General features: G+C 33.0%; 2 protein-coding genes across 5 annotated transcripts in view; one reads left to right on the top strand and one right to left on the bottom strand.

The window, feature by feature from the left end:
* Nucleotides 1-201: 201 nt before the first annotated feature.
* ND-MNLL (NADH dehydrogenase (ubiquinone) MNLL subunit) lies at nt 202-1,284 on the bottom strand. The gene is made up of 2 exons (XM_073075237.1): nt 1,171-1,284; nt 202-576 (listed from the first exon to the last, which is right to left on the bottom strand). Exon 2 carries the CDS (start codon nt 440-442, stop codon nt 269-271), a length of 174 nt encoding a protein of 57 aa, XP_072931338.1. The 5' UTR covers nt 443-576; nt 1,171-1,284; the 3' UTR covers nt 202-268.
* Nucleotides 1,285-3,374: 2,090 nt separating this feature from the next.
* Not1 (CCR4-NOT transcription complex subunit 1) overlaps nt 3,375-14,234 on the top strand; it is a 45,271-nt gene continuing 34,411 nt past the window's right edge. For all 4 annotated transcript variants that reach the window (XM_073075238.1, XM_073075239.1, XM_073075240.1 and 1 more), the window contains exon 1: nt 3,375-3,711. In XM_073075238.1, coding sequence (XP_072931339.1) covers nt 3,610-3,711 — 102 coding nt within the window. In that variant the 5' untranslated portion in view covers nt 3,375-3,609. The remainder of the gene's footprint in view (nt 3,712-14,234) is intronic.

Genomic DNA, 14,234 nt, shown 5'->3' with positions numbered 1-14,234 from the left:
GGTGTTAATATCTACAGTACAAGCAAACCTAGTGTGATACTATCAGTGTCAAAAATATTACATTATTACATAGATATAATGAGCTAGTCTATGTTCAATCATACTTTGACTTTACTATAAATCATGGTTACATTGTAAACTTTTAGCATTACATGTGCATGTTTCAAGTAAGCAGTGATTTTGAAAATAAAACCATACCAATATTTTAACTAGGTTTATTCTTTAAGCATCATCACTATCTTATTTCTGACTGTAACAGTCTCCATGCTCAGGGCCACGATGGGGGATCACCTTCCTTCACTTTTCCACCATATAGCATAGATTTGTCTCTGAAGTTGGTCATTCTCAAAGTTTCTTGGTCATCTAAGAATTTGCCAATGTAAAATCCTGCCATAGGCAATGCCAGCCAGATATAACGAGGAGTTATTCCGAAGATAGCCATGTTATTGCAATTTCTTCTGCTGTGCCTTCCACTTCCTAGTGTAGTCCCAGTCCAGGAAGATCAATGTCGCAGTGAGTGTTGGAAAAGCGATACTCACTAAGTTCCGACGAAGGAACTGTTTAATCGCCATAAAACTGGAATTTGAAATAGTACAATTAAGTTTCAAATAAAATAGTTTGTTTTACTTAGGAATTGTGTTTGAGAATTATATTTTCAGTATAATGTAGACAATGCTAACATAAACTTTCAAGTGTTTGGATAGTGTAGTACATAAAACCAGCACAAACTTAAAAACGCAATTTTAAATGACTTACATTACGGCTTTAATATTTTATGTCAATTGCACGAAAATATAATTATAAGATTTCTTTTAGTACCGATAATATTGACAGTATATTTTGTCTTTAGACTGCAGAAATGTGACGATTATATAACTGCAGTAAACTTAAACTAATACCATAGTAGGAATGATAAAAACATATTGTTGTTCTCTAATTGAATACAAATAGGAGGAAACATTTATAACACCGACTTATTTTTACAAAATAACAATGAAATAAAACAAAATGTTACATATTAATAAACACTAAGTACTATGTTGAAATAGGTTATAGATTGAACAGAGTACTTATAAATAGACCACAAAACCGTAATACAATTAAATTCAAATATACATGTGTAAGTTATGCCAAATTATAATAAATAATATAAAATTTGTTAACACTAACCTCAACGCAATGACGATTTAATTTGACTTCAAAGTTGAAACAAATCAGACTGACTTTTTATGTCTATTCTAACATGACATTGACACTATTGACAACAACAATCTGACAGTTATCGCTTTACCTTTTAAATAGCGGTTTTAGATACATACGTACAAATATATATTATAATTATAATTAGGTTTTAATTGTAAGTAAAAATGACATAAAATTCGATTTTAGTATGAAAAATACATAATATTGTTTTTTTGGTTCATTAAAAAAAGAAAGTTTTTTAGGGTCCCGTTCCTAAAGGACCGTAACAGATACAAAGACCATTAATAAACGAAATGAAAATTTGGTGTAATTATCACACTTTATCACACTTTATCATTAAAAATATTTAATGATAAAGTGTTATCCGCCTCTTTCTTGCATAAGCAGAGTAGCGCAAGTATCGTCACGATATTTTTAACGAAGTTAATTACGAAAATACGATAGCGATACATATTCTTCAGAAGATAAACATTGAAAATTGTGTAGCTCATATCCTACTGACTATATGTAGTACTAGCTCACCCGGCAAACTTCGTACCGCCTCAAAATCTATTTATCAAATATATTTCATATAAAATATAGCCTATGTTACTCGTGGATAATATAGCTTTCGAATGGTGAAAGAATTTTTAAAATCGGTTCAGTAGTTTTAGAGCCTATATATTACAATCAAACAAAAAAAAACCCTCTTTATAATATTAGTATATATAATATATCTATGCCTATATCGGCTTATAGCCTATATAGCTCTTTGGCTCGACTGACATTTAATGTTTACAAATAGGTGACTTCGCTTTAGCTTCAGCCAATCTCGTGCGCTTTGAATCATGTGGACGATCATGGAAATTTAATGATTTTATTGTTTACTAGCTGACCCGGCAAAGGTTATGTTGCCATATAAAAAAAATAGACAGAGTATTTGAAACTGCGATGGTAGCGAAGTCTGTCGAATCCAATGTGAAACACTCCAAAATCAACAACTACTTACGAATTAAAAATTAATTAAGAAAACCTTTTCCCACGGACTAAATTGTGAATCTAAACCATTCTCAAGTACCCTTGAACACACGCAACAAATTTCATCAAAATCAATCCAGTCGTTTAGGAGGAGTTCAGTGACATAAACACGCACATAAGAAATATATATATAAAGATTTATTAAAAAGATCACAAGGACCTTTTAATTATTTCTGGGCTTGGTTTGCTTATAAAAATATTTGCTTTTAACATAGATAAGTCTATACATACTTATCTATTTATCTCACGCCTTGTAATTGAAGGAAGCCATTAAATGGCTTAAACGGCTGACAATTCTGTCATCCATTGAATGGCTGTCATGGTGTAATTTACGCGGAACAATGCAGACATACGCAGTTAAGTGGTGCAAAAACACGAAATCGAAGAAAAAGTGCAGAGAAATATCGTTTCATTCATAAATGATCTAAAAACTACATTTTTTAATATGTTTCTAATAGGCTCCTATATAGAATAGGTTCCTATACTCTTTGGTTTCTAACACGAAAATATATGACAGTGACAATCAATTGTCAAAACTGGTTACATTTTCTATGCATTTTCTTGTTACGAGTGAGTCCTTACTAATCTATGGCTTGTAAGCTAACAACAGTTTCATTATTATTTTTAGTATACGGCACAAATGACGTTATTGACAAATAAATAGGGTATTATATGTCAATAACGTCATTTGTGCCGTTGACAGGTAGGGAAATTGACAAATATTGTAACTTTACCCGATCAAAATCGAGCAGTTGATTTTAACATGAATTAATTATTTGTTATCTTAGTTATGACGTAAATAAATTGAATAAGATACATATTTTAATCGCAAAATTTGAATTTAAACCTTAAAGTTAAACTTTAATCTCTAAATCAAAGGTATTGCATAGAAAAACGCGTCATTGGAAAAATATCAATATTTTATTTTAAATTATTTTACCATAGATTAGTATATTTTACTCTCGTTGTAAATATTAAATATATTGGTTATTTATTGATTGAATAAACATATTTATCTTGTGAGTATAAAGAAATGACAAAATAAAATATAATAAGTAATGAATGGATATGAATGATATTTCATCCGTACCGATTATTTCGTATGACTGAGCGGACCGACCTGCTCCCTGGCTATTCTGTTCAACTGTCTTGCTTGTCTGTCTTCGTCTTTGCATCGTGCTCTGATATTTCTCTTTATTAATTTATGTAGTGGGTGCTAAATTATGTTGATTTTAATAAAGTGAACAATATTATTGGTGATGTTGACCTTAGGCTTATCGTTATTTTGGAAAAAAACTCTTATAGATCACACGTTTAACGTAATAATCCGTCAGAAATCGAGAAAGCTTCAAACGTGTTTGAAGCTTTCGTTTTCGCATTAATGGAACTATGAACCTGGACCCTCTAACGTTTAGCTTATCGCAAATCAGTTGTCTCGTTACAAATTTGAACAAGAAAAACTTTAAGCAGACTAGTCAAGAGCTGCTGCAGGTGAGAAATTAGTGACTATTTAAATTTTCTTTGTTTGGTCGCCATATTGTGAACTGTCCACGATCTCGCCACGAGATGGTTTGGTAACGGTCCGAAGTCTCCTGTGACCGTCGGTTGGCCCAAAATGTGGTTATGCAGTTAGTAATGGCGGTGAGCGCGATCGTTTGCCAATTCCGCGGTCGCATATGATAGGTTACCTTGTAGCGGCGTGACGTAGTGTTATGTTGTGGCCCTCGTTACCAAACCAACTCTGCTTCATTTATTATGGATATCAATTGATATTGTAGTGGAACATTGCCGTTTATCGTAATGCCCGATAACCGTAAGTATTGTTATCTTTTATCTAGCGACACCTTTGTGTGTTCCATCGAACCTGACAATACATAAGAGGTTAAATCCAAAGTGTTACGTCTGTCATTAAAAAGTTAGCAACTTTGCTTTATTCTGTATATCCCTAATATAAATGAATGCTTACAAACTTTATTTATTCTTGGATATGATGCTAGTGTTAATAAAATGCAATCAAACATGTACCTAAGTAGCTAAATGTAATGCAGTTGTCAAAGTATTTTGGAATACTTGTTTTGATTCCCAAAATGAAGTAAAACAAAATTGACACAACACAGATATGGCTCTCTAAAGAGTTAGAACAAATGTTGTGACAATAATTTTCTTCATTCAACAATGAACTGCCCGGAGGCAGAGTTTATAAATATAATATTGAACTACCCTGTCAAGAATTGCCAATATATAATAGACAAGATAATTATAAAAAACTATGTGTAAAAATGACTATTTAAATTACGTTAATAGGTGTTTAAACTAGTTTTAGGGCAAACCTAGGTAGTAGTAAAGTAGTTACTTTGCATGTAGTTACCTAGGTTAGGCCTTATTATGCTTAATTCTCAAAGAGTTTAATATATACAATTCTAACACAACTGTAGGTTAAAATCTATCTCTGGTAGCATTAAGTTAGTTTAGTTTTACTGTTCATGTGGTCAGCAGATTAATATTTATAGCTAGTGTTTGTAAAATTTGAGTGCATCAAAAAAAATAATATATGTAAGCACTGAATAGTTCAGGTTACATTTGAATGTCTTTGATCGACAGGAATGTAATTGTTCGATGTTGTCAATACAAAATAATTCTGTCTGCTGTATTATCACAATATACAAGAGAGATATTCATATATTTAGTTTGCATAATTTTTGTTACAACTATTATGTTATATCTCTTAGAAATTCTTTTCTTTTCTCCAGACCTATTTCTGCCTAATAGCATCCAGGGTTGTTGCTGATGCAGGTTTTTACTAGATCAGCGGATGCTGATGCTGATGCTGATTTTTTCAGATTAATGTCAGCTGATGCTGATGCTGATATTTAAAAATACTAAATAATAAATATATTTTATACTGAGGTATTTGTACGTCCCTTACGAGAATAGTCTTTTTTAACCAACTTCACAAAATGAGGCAGTTTCTCAATTCTACCGTATATATGTCTTTTTATGTTTGTTCGTGGATAACTTCGTCGTTTATGAACCGAACTGGATGATTTTTATTTTGTTGGAAAAAAAGATATTTCCAAAGCAGTTCCATTATAAGAAAATAAGGGTCTGATGATGACAGACCAGAGAAATCGAGGGGAACTTTCGAAGATCGTAAGAACGACTAGTGCATTTGTAAGATTTTTAGTATATCATCACTAAAAAAGGCGAAAAAAAAAAAAATTAAAAAATACAATCGACTTCCATGTCACTACAAAGCAAAAATCAACTGAAACAAATGTTGGCTCTGCACATATCTCCGAAGCCGGCGCTCATATTCAACACGCTGTTTATCCAACGAAATATACCACCGACACACATATATATTTAGCAACGACTTCAGAACCATGTACCAAACCAACATCCACTTCAGCTACCCTCCACTCTGCAGTGACACAGAAGTCAGCATTTATTTGTTATTTTTTTTACAAAAACTACACTGTGTCGTATCTTTGTTCTATATTTGGTCATATTGCACTTTTCACTGGATGTGGCATTATGAATTGAATACATAATTCTGTTATTGATTGATTGAACTATGATCGAAAGTTATTGATGTCTGACCAAATTACGTTGTCAATACAATCGAATGATTGTTTGATGACAACTTGTTTTTATAAACTTCTGTGATTGGCTAAAACTCCACGTGATTAAAGCTCGGTCCCGCCTTCAACGAACACGTACAATTTCAATATCAGCATTAAATATCAGCATCTTTTGTTGCGGATGCGGATGCTGATGCTGATATTTAAAAGAAAGCTGATAATCAACGGATGCTGATGCTGATGCTGATAATCGCAACAACCCTAATAGCATCAGTGTTAAGTGTTATTGGTATCTACGTTTTAGTGATATACTTATCAGAGGTGTTCCAATTTAGACCTCAGAGGTAGCAACATATCTGTGGCTGACCTGTGGGAACTGTGGGAGGTGAAACTTTAATCCTATCTGGGTTTGATTTAAGATGTCCACGGCTTGCAATAGCCATTTACCATCAGGTTGTTGCCCTTCAATATTATGAAAAAATTGCCTATCCCAGTCACCAATTTTCCCAAAAAAAATATATTAATTGAGTCAGTATATTTTATGTAATATAGATTTTTGTCATTCTTATGACTCTATAACTGATTACAAATGTATGATTCAGGACCATAGAAAAGAAAATCAAGTAGAAGTGGTAAGTACGAGCGAATGTATCGGAACCGTTGTCGCCAAACTCACACTTGCGTTTTTCATGTTACATATAACACTACTAAAGTAAATATCATTTTATTGGTCCTTTATAGTTAACTCGAAAGTATTCTAAAATATACAGAATGAATATGTAAAAACAACTTAGGCGCGTATAATATTAAAGTTTATTTTTCTACAACACATAAAAGCATTTACGTCATTTAGTATTTGAAAATGTAGTTCCGCTACTTGACCATAGATGGCAGTGATTGGGCTTTATGCAATTATAGCCCTAAGCATTTTAAACTTACGGACCAAACTTGCGTAATATTTCTCCTACTGGAATAGTGACAAAAGAGTTTATTTACGATAAAATTATCGATACTCATCGATTTACTGTGCTAGCTATAAATGTAGAATAGAATTAAAATTAAACAAGGATTAATTATTAAAAAGTAAAATAAAAAACATAAGTATTACATCCTAAAAATGAATGCACGAAACGAAAATGTTCCCGAAAGCAGACCGATGCTGTTGAAAAGGGCAGCTTAAGATTTTGTTACATATATAGAGTAACAGATGAAGTTTTTAGCTATTTAAGCTGCCGCAGATTTTAAATTTGTTTTAAAAATATATTATAAAAAAATAGTTAGGTTAAAATGTTCAAGACTCTAAATACTACGTACTACATAGTTAACGTATTTTTGTACATAGATATATTTTGTAAATGATATAAAGTACGAGTAAATATATAAATGTTAAACATTTAGTAATTGTTCGCATCCTTAACAATTATATAGCATCGGTCTATTTCTCCTTACTAGTAGCACTCATAAATCCAAGCCATCGAAAAATAATGAGATATGTCATGAGAGATATGATATGTGAGTACACCTCAGCTATGTGAGTTAGAGCTATTACGTAGTAGGTATTACGATACTTTTTGCCGCAAGAACCTAATTTTAGATTTATATAATTTTATTTTCTAAATATAATATTTTCCCTTTATAATAATGTATATTGTAAAATATCGATAAGAAAAATTATACTTGCCCCCATCACTTATTGAGTAGCGTGGATTCTTCTAGACGTTTTGGTATGGTGGAATCAATTAAAAAATGAACTTTATTTGAAAGTATTAAGGTTGATGTTAGCGTGACTATGTGGAAATTATTTTTAAATTTGATATTTTTAAGATTTTAGGAAATATAAAATAAAATTGTACTCAGTGATGGTACGAAACACCTCCATTTTTAATTGTCTTCTTTCTGCTATCATTTTTACATTCCAAAATAGCATAATATGTCTTAATAATTTATTTTATAGAATTTGACAAACATCTGTCTCGAACCGACGCTCAAACATGAGTAGACTCGTTTGAAGGCAAGTGAGAGTAACAACGCCTAGTAGTGGAAGCCGCGCCACGCCTACTTAGCACTTCCACTTGTTTTTTCTGTTCCATGTTCAGGACAATAAAATGTGCAACTGTAATATTGAATGGAATAGCAGTGATGTTGCTGTTATATGCTGTTATATATACATTTGTCAGTTTCCTTGTGTGCGAATTTACATTTATAATGCAGTTTGTACATGCTTTGTGATGCTTGCTTTTTAATTGCCATATACTTTTTGGAAACTTCTGTCCAAATATGTATCGAAACTGATCAAAATTACAAACCATACAGGAAATTTATAAAAGTATACATGTTATAATAATATTAAATTATGCTACATTTTTGTAAATACATATTTATGATGCAAACTGGACTATTTTTAGGATATAATTTTATGATTACCTAAAAATAGTTCAAAAGTTCTTAAATATTCATTTTTAAAGTGTTTGTTCATTTTCTTTACACAACAATTAGTGTGTTCGGCGTGTTTAAAAGAAATGTCAAATTTATTTTTTTAGCGAGAGATGGCGATTTCCGTCGCCGATGTTTCACATAATTGATTTGCTTTCGAGTGTAATCATGTAATTCTTAAACAAGCGCCACCTAGTTTAAAAATGTATGACATGGTCAAAAGACTTCATATTAATCGTTCAGTATGCTTCTATTCTTCATTTGCTCAATTAAAATCCGTTTAATGTATAAAATATCGTATAATATAAATAATGGCAAAAAAGAATAACTTCTTACGTGCGCACACACCTTTTTTTATCATCGTTATATTCAATCGTGATTAAATTTTAAAAATGTATTTTAAGTAAAGACGTAGAGAAATCCAAAAGAAGTAAGGAAACACTTTTCTTCAGTTAAGCCTTATGTAGCAAAGTCTCATCATAAAGGAGTTGTCGATCTCTGTGTCATAATTACATACTACGAAAAGGCTAACGGTAGAAAAAAGAGATTTTCTTCTTACTACCAAATCTGTTCCATCCTCATGTAACCTCAAGGGCCTCGCAGGGGGCAATATGGGCAGCTTGGTACCTCACTTTGGTGCCTGAGTCATCGGCTGGCGGCGCCCTTTTGTGTCCTTACGTCTCGAGTTAGATGCTTGATAAAGTTATTTGAAGGACATTAAAAAATGTGTTCACACCCGCATCCGATTTACTGAATGTCGGAAAAGTAAGATGTCGCCTTTTTACTTCTGGCTTTAAGAGGGCGTCAGAAGGATTTAAGTGATTCTAATATGGGGATTGACTATTCAATTCGTTAAAAAGATGTAGACGAATTCATGGGGCGAAAGGTGGGTGCGGTGATTCAACAGAAATCGTCTGTGCCCATCTAATGACGGCCTCGACAACGAAAAATCTATAACAAGTATAACTGAGCTACCGTCTGCAAAAAAGATCGGGGAGAATAGACTTACTATTTTACGTATTTCAAAATGTTGTACAAATGGTGTCTCTTAAAATAAGATTTCAATATTATTATTCTCTTTAGAAATGATACATTTCGCAAATTACTTTTTTTGTTTATCAATAGAAGGTCAGTTCAGGTGGCTCCATGCCAATTCCTAGCGAAGACGACGACAAATACGGCGTACGAAATTGTCGTCGTCGACGAAACTACTATTGAGGTTAGATTATTATCTCTGCTCTTTACTAAAGTTTTTCTAATGTAGCACGAAATGAGGTAAATAATAAATTAACTTCCACTGAAAATTACAGTTTGTTAGGGGACCAGGGGTTACCAACTTGGTATATAAAATAAATAAATAATTGAAAGTTCCGTTTCTTCCTTGTACGTGTGCTTAACCCATTAATTCCCAAGGGTTGAAATAAAAGGATTTTTTTAAATTTTATTATTTATATTAGTTACGTATACATTCAAAAGAAGAATATCATAGTCAGAAAAAATATTGATACCTCCGTTTAAATTCCACAAAATGTTGCGTTTATGCAACGTTGGGATTAGTGAACTTTAAAACTTACTCTCAACTCGCAACTTACTTATACGGATGGACACTCAATTACTAACGGGAGTGGAACATTTTAAAACAATCAGCATGGAGATGCACCTGACATTTTTTACACATGTAAATTGTTGTACTTTTACATTGTCGGCATCTTCTTCGACGCTTATTTTCATGTTCTTCTATGACATGACCAACATTATCATAGCGAATATTAGTAGGCAATGCGTTCTTGGATGGTCTTCCCATATTTGTATTTGAAACATTCAAAGAATTAGAATGTGTGGCTAACTGTGCTTCTTCACTTTTCATCAAAGTTACAGCAACGTAAGATTTGAAATCTAATTGACTCAAGGTCTGTTCATTTACCATATTGTAAATTTTCCACGAATTCACCAAAACGCTGTCAATCAAATTGATGAAAAGTGGCCACCACCACTTCTTCCCTCTTACTCGAATTCTGTAGTTGGCTATTCCATTATCATGAAGATCAACTCCTCCCATATTTTTATTATAATCTGCTATTACTTGAGGCTGTTGCACATTCATCATCTTTTTATTTTTTCTGTCGTAACGTCTTGCAGTAACCAATGGTTCTACTTTGCCATTATTAGTAGCTACAGTTACCACAGAATTGTCATTCCATCGAACCAACAGCACTTCATTTTGTTTGTCAAAACAATAATCGAATGACCCTCTCTCTTTTTTACTGAGAATTTTCGTAGCTTTCAAAGTTTTGTTCATTGTACGATTTTCTTTGATAGTACCGGTAGCAAAGTAACCTTTCTCTTTTAGGATGCAAAATAGTTTATATGAAGAAAAAAATTATCAAAAAATACGCGATGTTTACAAGGATCTTCAATTAGGGACTTCTAGTGACATTACTACTTTTGCCACCATATGGAATAAACTGATACAAGTAGCCACTTGCACTGCATAAACACCAAAGCTTGAATCCGAATCTAACAGGCTTTCCTTTGATGAACATTTTGCAACCATGACGTCCAAAATACGGCACCATTTCTTCGTCAATTGACAAGTTATGTGAAAATATCCCAAACTGCATGTTCTTTTTGTTGATGACATTGAAAATAGGACGCAATTTGGCAAATTTATCATTTTTGTGCAAGTCAGCGTTGTCACATAAGTGAATATTTTCCTTTATACAGTCGAATTTGTTTCGACTCACACTTTCTTACAATCGGTACATTTTTGTCTTCATCTTTAGACCAGTACAGTTTTGTTGAAGGCAGAGAATGATAACCGGTCAGGAATAATATACCAAAAAATCTTTTGAGTTCTGCTACCGTAAGTGTGAATAAATGTCGATTATGGTCACAAGCATATTTTTTTGAAAAGTTTACAATCTGTTCCCAAACTTCATCACTGAAAAATAAGGAAAATACTTCAAAAGGTGTTTTTCCGCCTACACGTTGTTCAATATTTTGTTTTATAACGGTTTCATCACTTATAGGAATGTTTATATATGTCGGATGACCCATTTTCCAGTCTGGAATACATTTTGGTGACTTCTTTGGCCTTTTCGATTTTCTTGAAGTTGAAGGACTGGTCTGGTCTAGCATATTTTCAGACTCAGTGGGTAAGTCAGTATGGATTTCGTACGTTCCAGCGATGTCAGTGGGCAGAGTGCTGTCGAAACCACCCAACATATCATCATCTAGGTCTTCTTCGTCTGTAAGATTGTCAACCGGTGGAGGGATGTATACAGCATCAATTTGGTTAGCATTTTGTAAATCTTCCTCTTCTTCCAACACGGCCATAATTTCTTGTGATGACAATGCTTTTTTATAAGCCATATTGTACAAATTCACTTCTGTGTGGGTTACTACGTAAACCAGAGAGCTTGAAGTTCAACAAGTAACTAACTGATGAAACAAAAGCGTTTGTGTCACATGAGCTCCAAGAAATCATTGTTTACTATAAATCTCTAGCATCAATGGGTCGCGGCATTACAATAACAAACATTCAATAAATCTCCCAACGTTACATACACGCAACATTTTGTGGAAGTCTAAGTTACACTATATATATAGGTCTTCTTGTTCAACAGAATTATTAAACTCATAAATAAAGGATTGTTAAATATTTGTTTAGTGTAAAAAGTTCGAATTTATTTTAATTAATATTTTTTATGATTTAATGAAATTGTCTGTCTGGAGAAGACTCAATTCGCTGTTTTTCAAAATAAAAAATAAAATATATTTTTTATTAAATTAAGTGTCCAAATAATAATAACCTGTATTTCAGGTTTTCTTTTACAGACTGGATAAGATCTCAGAGATTTACTGCCCTATTTTTAATACCGAAAAAAATCAAACATAAAATGTTGCGTTTACGCAACGATGGGTAAAGATGGGTTAAAAATCACCCTTGCATTTTATTCAACGTCTCAAAGGAAGGCGGTCATCTATTCGTCGTGTATACGTCGTGTATACCTTACGTATATATTTACGAGCAAAATGATAGAATAATTTTGTATGATACAAAGACAGACAACATACGTAAGGAATTCTGATAATGTCTTAATACAAAAAAATAGGAAATTCGGATAGTTTAAATTGTTATATATCCCTTTAAGAGGTGTTTTGTAAGTTTCCAATTGAATTCCGCAAGAACGTCCTCTCGTATTATATTATATTAAAGTATCCTATTAGATAAACGCAAATTTGAACAGATACTAAATTGTTGTCGAAACTATTTTTTTAAATTATAAGTACATTTAATAAAAACGAACCTAAAAAACGTCACTCACGTGTAAAGTCGAGAGTGCACAATATAACTGTGACATAAAATTTTTGTCCAATCTTAGTGACTAGTTGTAATTGTTTATTTGGCTCTCTGAAGAAAATCTTCTCCACAAATTATGGTGTAACATCTGACGGATCTGGGGTGGAGGGCAATTCATATTTAAGCACGCTAACTCGGGTCAACTTTTGGCTGACGAAAAACGTTGATATGCTCGTTTAGTCACTTGGGAAACCTGGACCTTCCCTTCCCAAGATCTCAAATATTACAGTAGCCTGTGAAAGCAGTTGTTGCCATTATACAGAAATTGTTGTGACCGCGCGCCTCAATTGCTGGCAATCCCCCGTGTTCTCCACCAAACGCTGAGTACGGCCACCGCGGGGGTTTTAGTGCGGTAAAAATCCCACATAACCCGGCGTTACTCCAATGGCGTCGGGTACCTTTTGAAGGTTTCCCCCTCGTCAAAAAAAAGGTAGTTTGATATGACAAAAGAGTGGCAGATAGTAAAGCTTTAAGGAAGACATACGTAACAAGTACTTCACTCGCCACATTATTTTTCGATCAGTCTTTCTTTATGATGAAATTCTATGTAAAAAAGGATTTTGCGTTTTAATCAATCACATAATTGTATAGGAAATAAGGAGTAAATGACTGACAATTTATTTTCATTTGGAGAATATAGCGATTAAAAATGTATAATTAATCGACCATCATAAAATGGTTCATTTCATTCAGTTTTTACCAATAAATAATAGTGTTGTAAAATCGGGATCTATAACATATTTTTAGGAAATTAAATAAATAATAATTACTTATTGTTGTACGTTTGTTGTATTGTTGTATATTTTAATTTATTGACGTTTACGGTTGTAACATATCAATAAATAAAAAAGAAATGCTATCACTATTAAAGTAATTGCTGATAATGATGCTAGTAATGCTGATAAATGAAAGTATATCAATAACAGGTTTTTACATAGGTATAAGGTTTATCTTTAGTTTTCCTCGATTGATGATCGATAAATGTAGACATGACATGACTAAAATCATTTTTTTCTTAAATACTAAGTGCTTTATATTCAATTAGACGCATATTTTTTGCTTGTAGTTCACCCGATGGTAAGTGAATTCTGCCGCCTGTATGTAATAGATATCTGTCGTTAATACCAGATAAGATAAGGTCAACCAAGGATGTATTGCCACACCTAGGGACTAAATCGGTATGCCTCGGATAAGTAAATCCTTTACCATACCCTCCAAACTCGAAAGCAGCAACGTTGAACACTGCTATTGTAAGGCAGAAATGTGTGTCGTGGTGTAGTCTTCGAAGTCGGACCACAAAGGATACTACCGACTAAAAACGTTCAAGTTATTTAATTCTTATCTCACTTTGTAAATTACACAAGATATAAGTCAAGTCGCCCTTGGTGAATACTATAATTGAGTGCTATGTATTGGTCGCTCTCAACATTCAGGGGTGACTATCCAGACTACTGCGCAATGCAACCACGCATCTCGAACCTCCCTAGCTGTGCCAGACATAGCGTAGACGTGGTGCGGACAATCTACGGCTAATGAACTCGCATTAATCAATATCACTATAGAGAAGTAGATCGGTATATGCAATGTTTACTGTAATATACCTACCAGAACTTAAAAACTACGTCAAATGTCAAGCG

This window comes from Epargyreus clarus, unplaced genomic scaffold (assembly GCF_041222505.1).
Source record: "Epargyreus clarus isolate Ecla_fem2 unplaced genomic scaffold, WU_Ecla_fem_2.2 ptg000007l, whole genome shotgun sequence".
NCBI classification, from domain to species: domain Eukaryota; kingdom Metazoa; phylum Arthropoda; class Insecta; order Lepidoptera; family Hesperiidae; genus Epargyreus; species Epargyreus clarus.
This window is presented reverse-complemented; position numbering and strand designations above follow the sequence as displayed.

Excerpts from the sequence above, each read along its gene's own strand:
- ND-MNLL (XM_073075237.1), bottom strand. The coding sequence starts at position 442 with ATGGCTATCTTCGGAATAACTCCTCGTTATATCTGGCTGGCATTGCCT.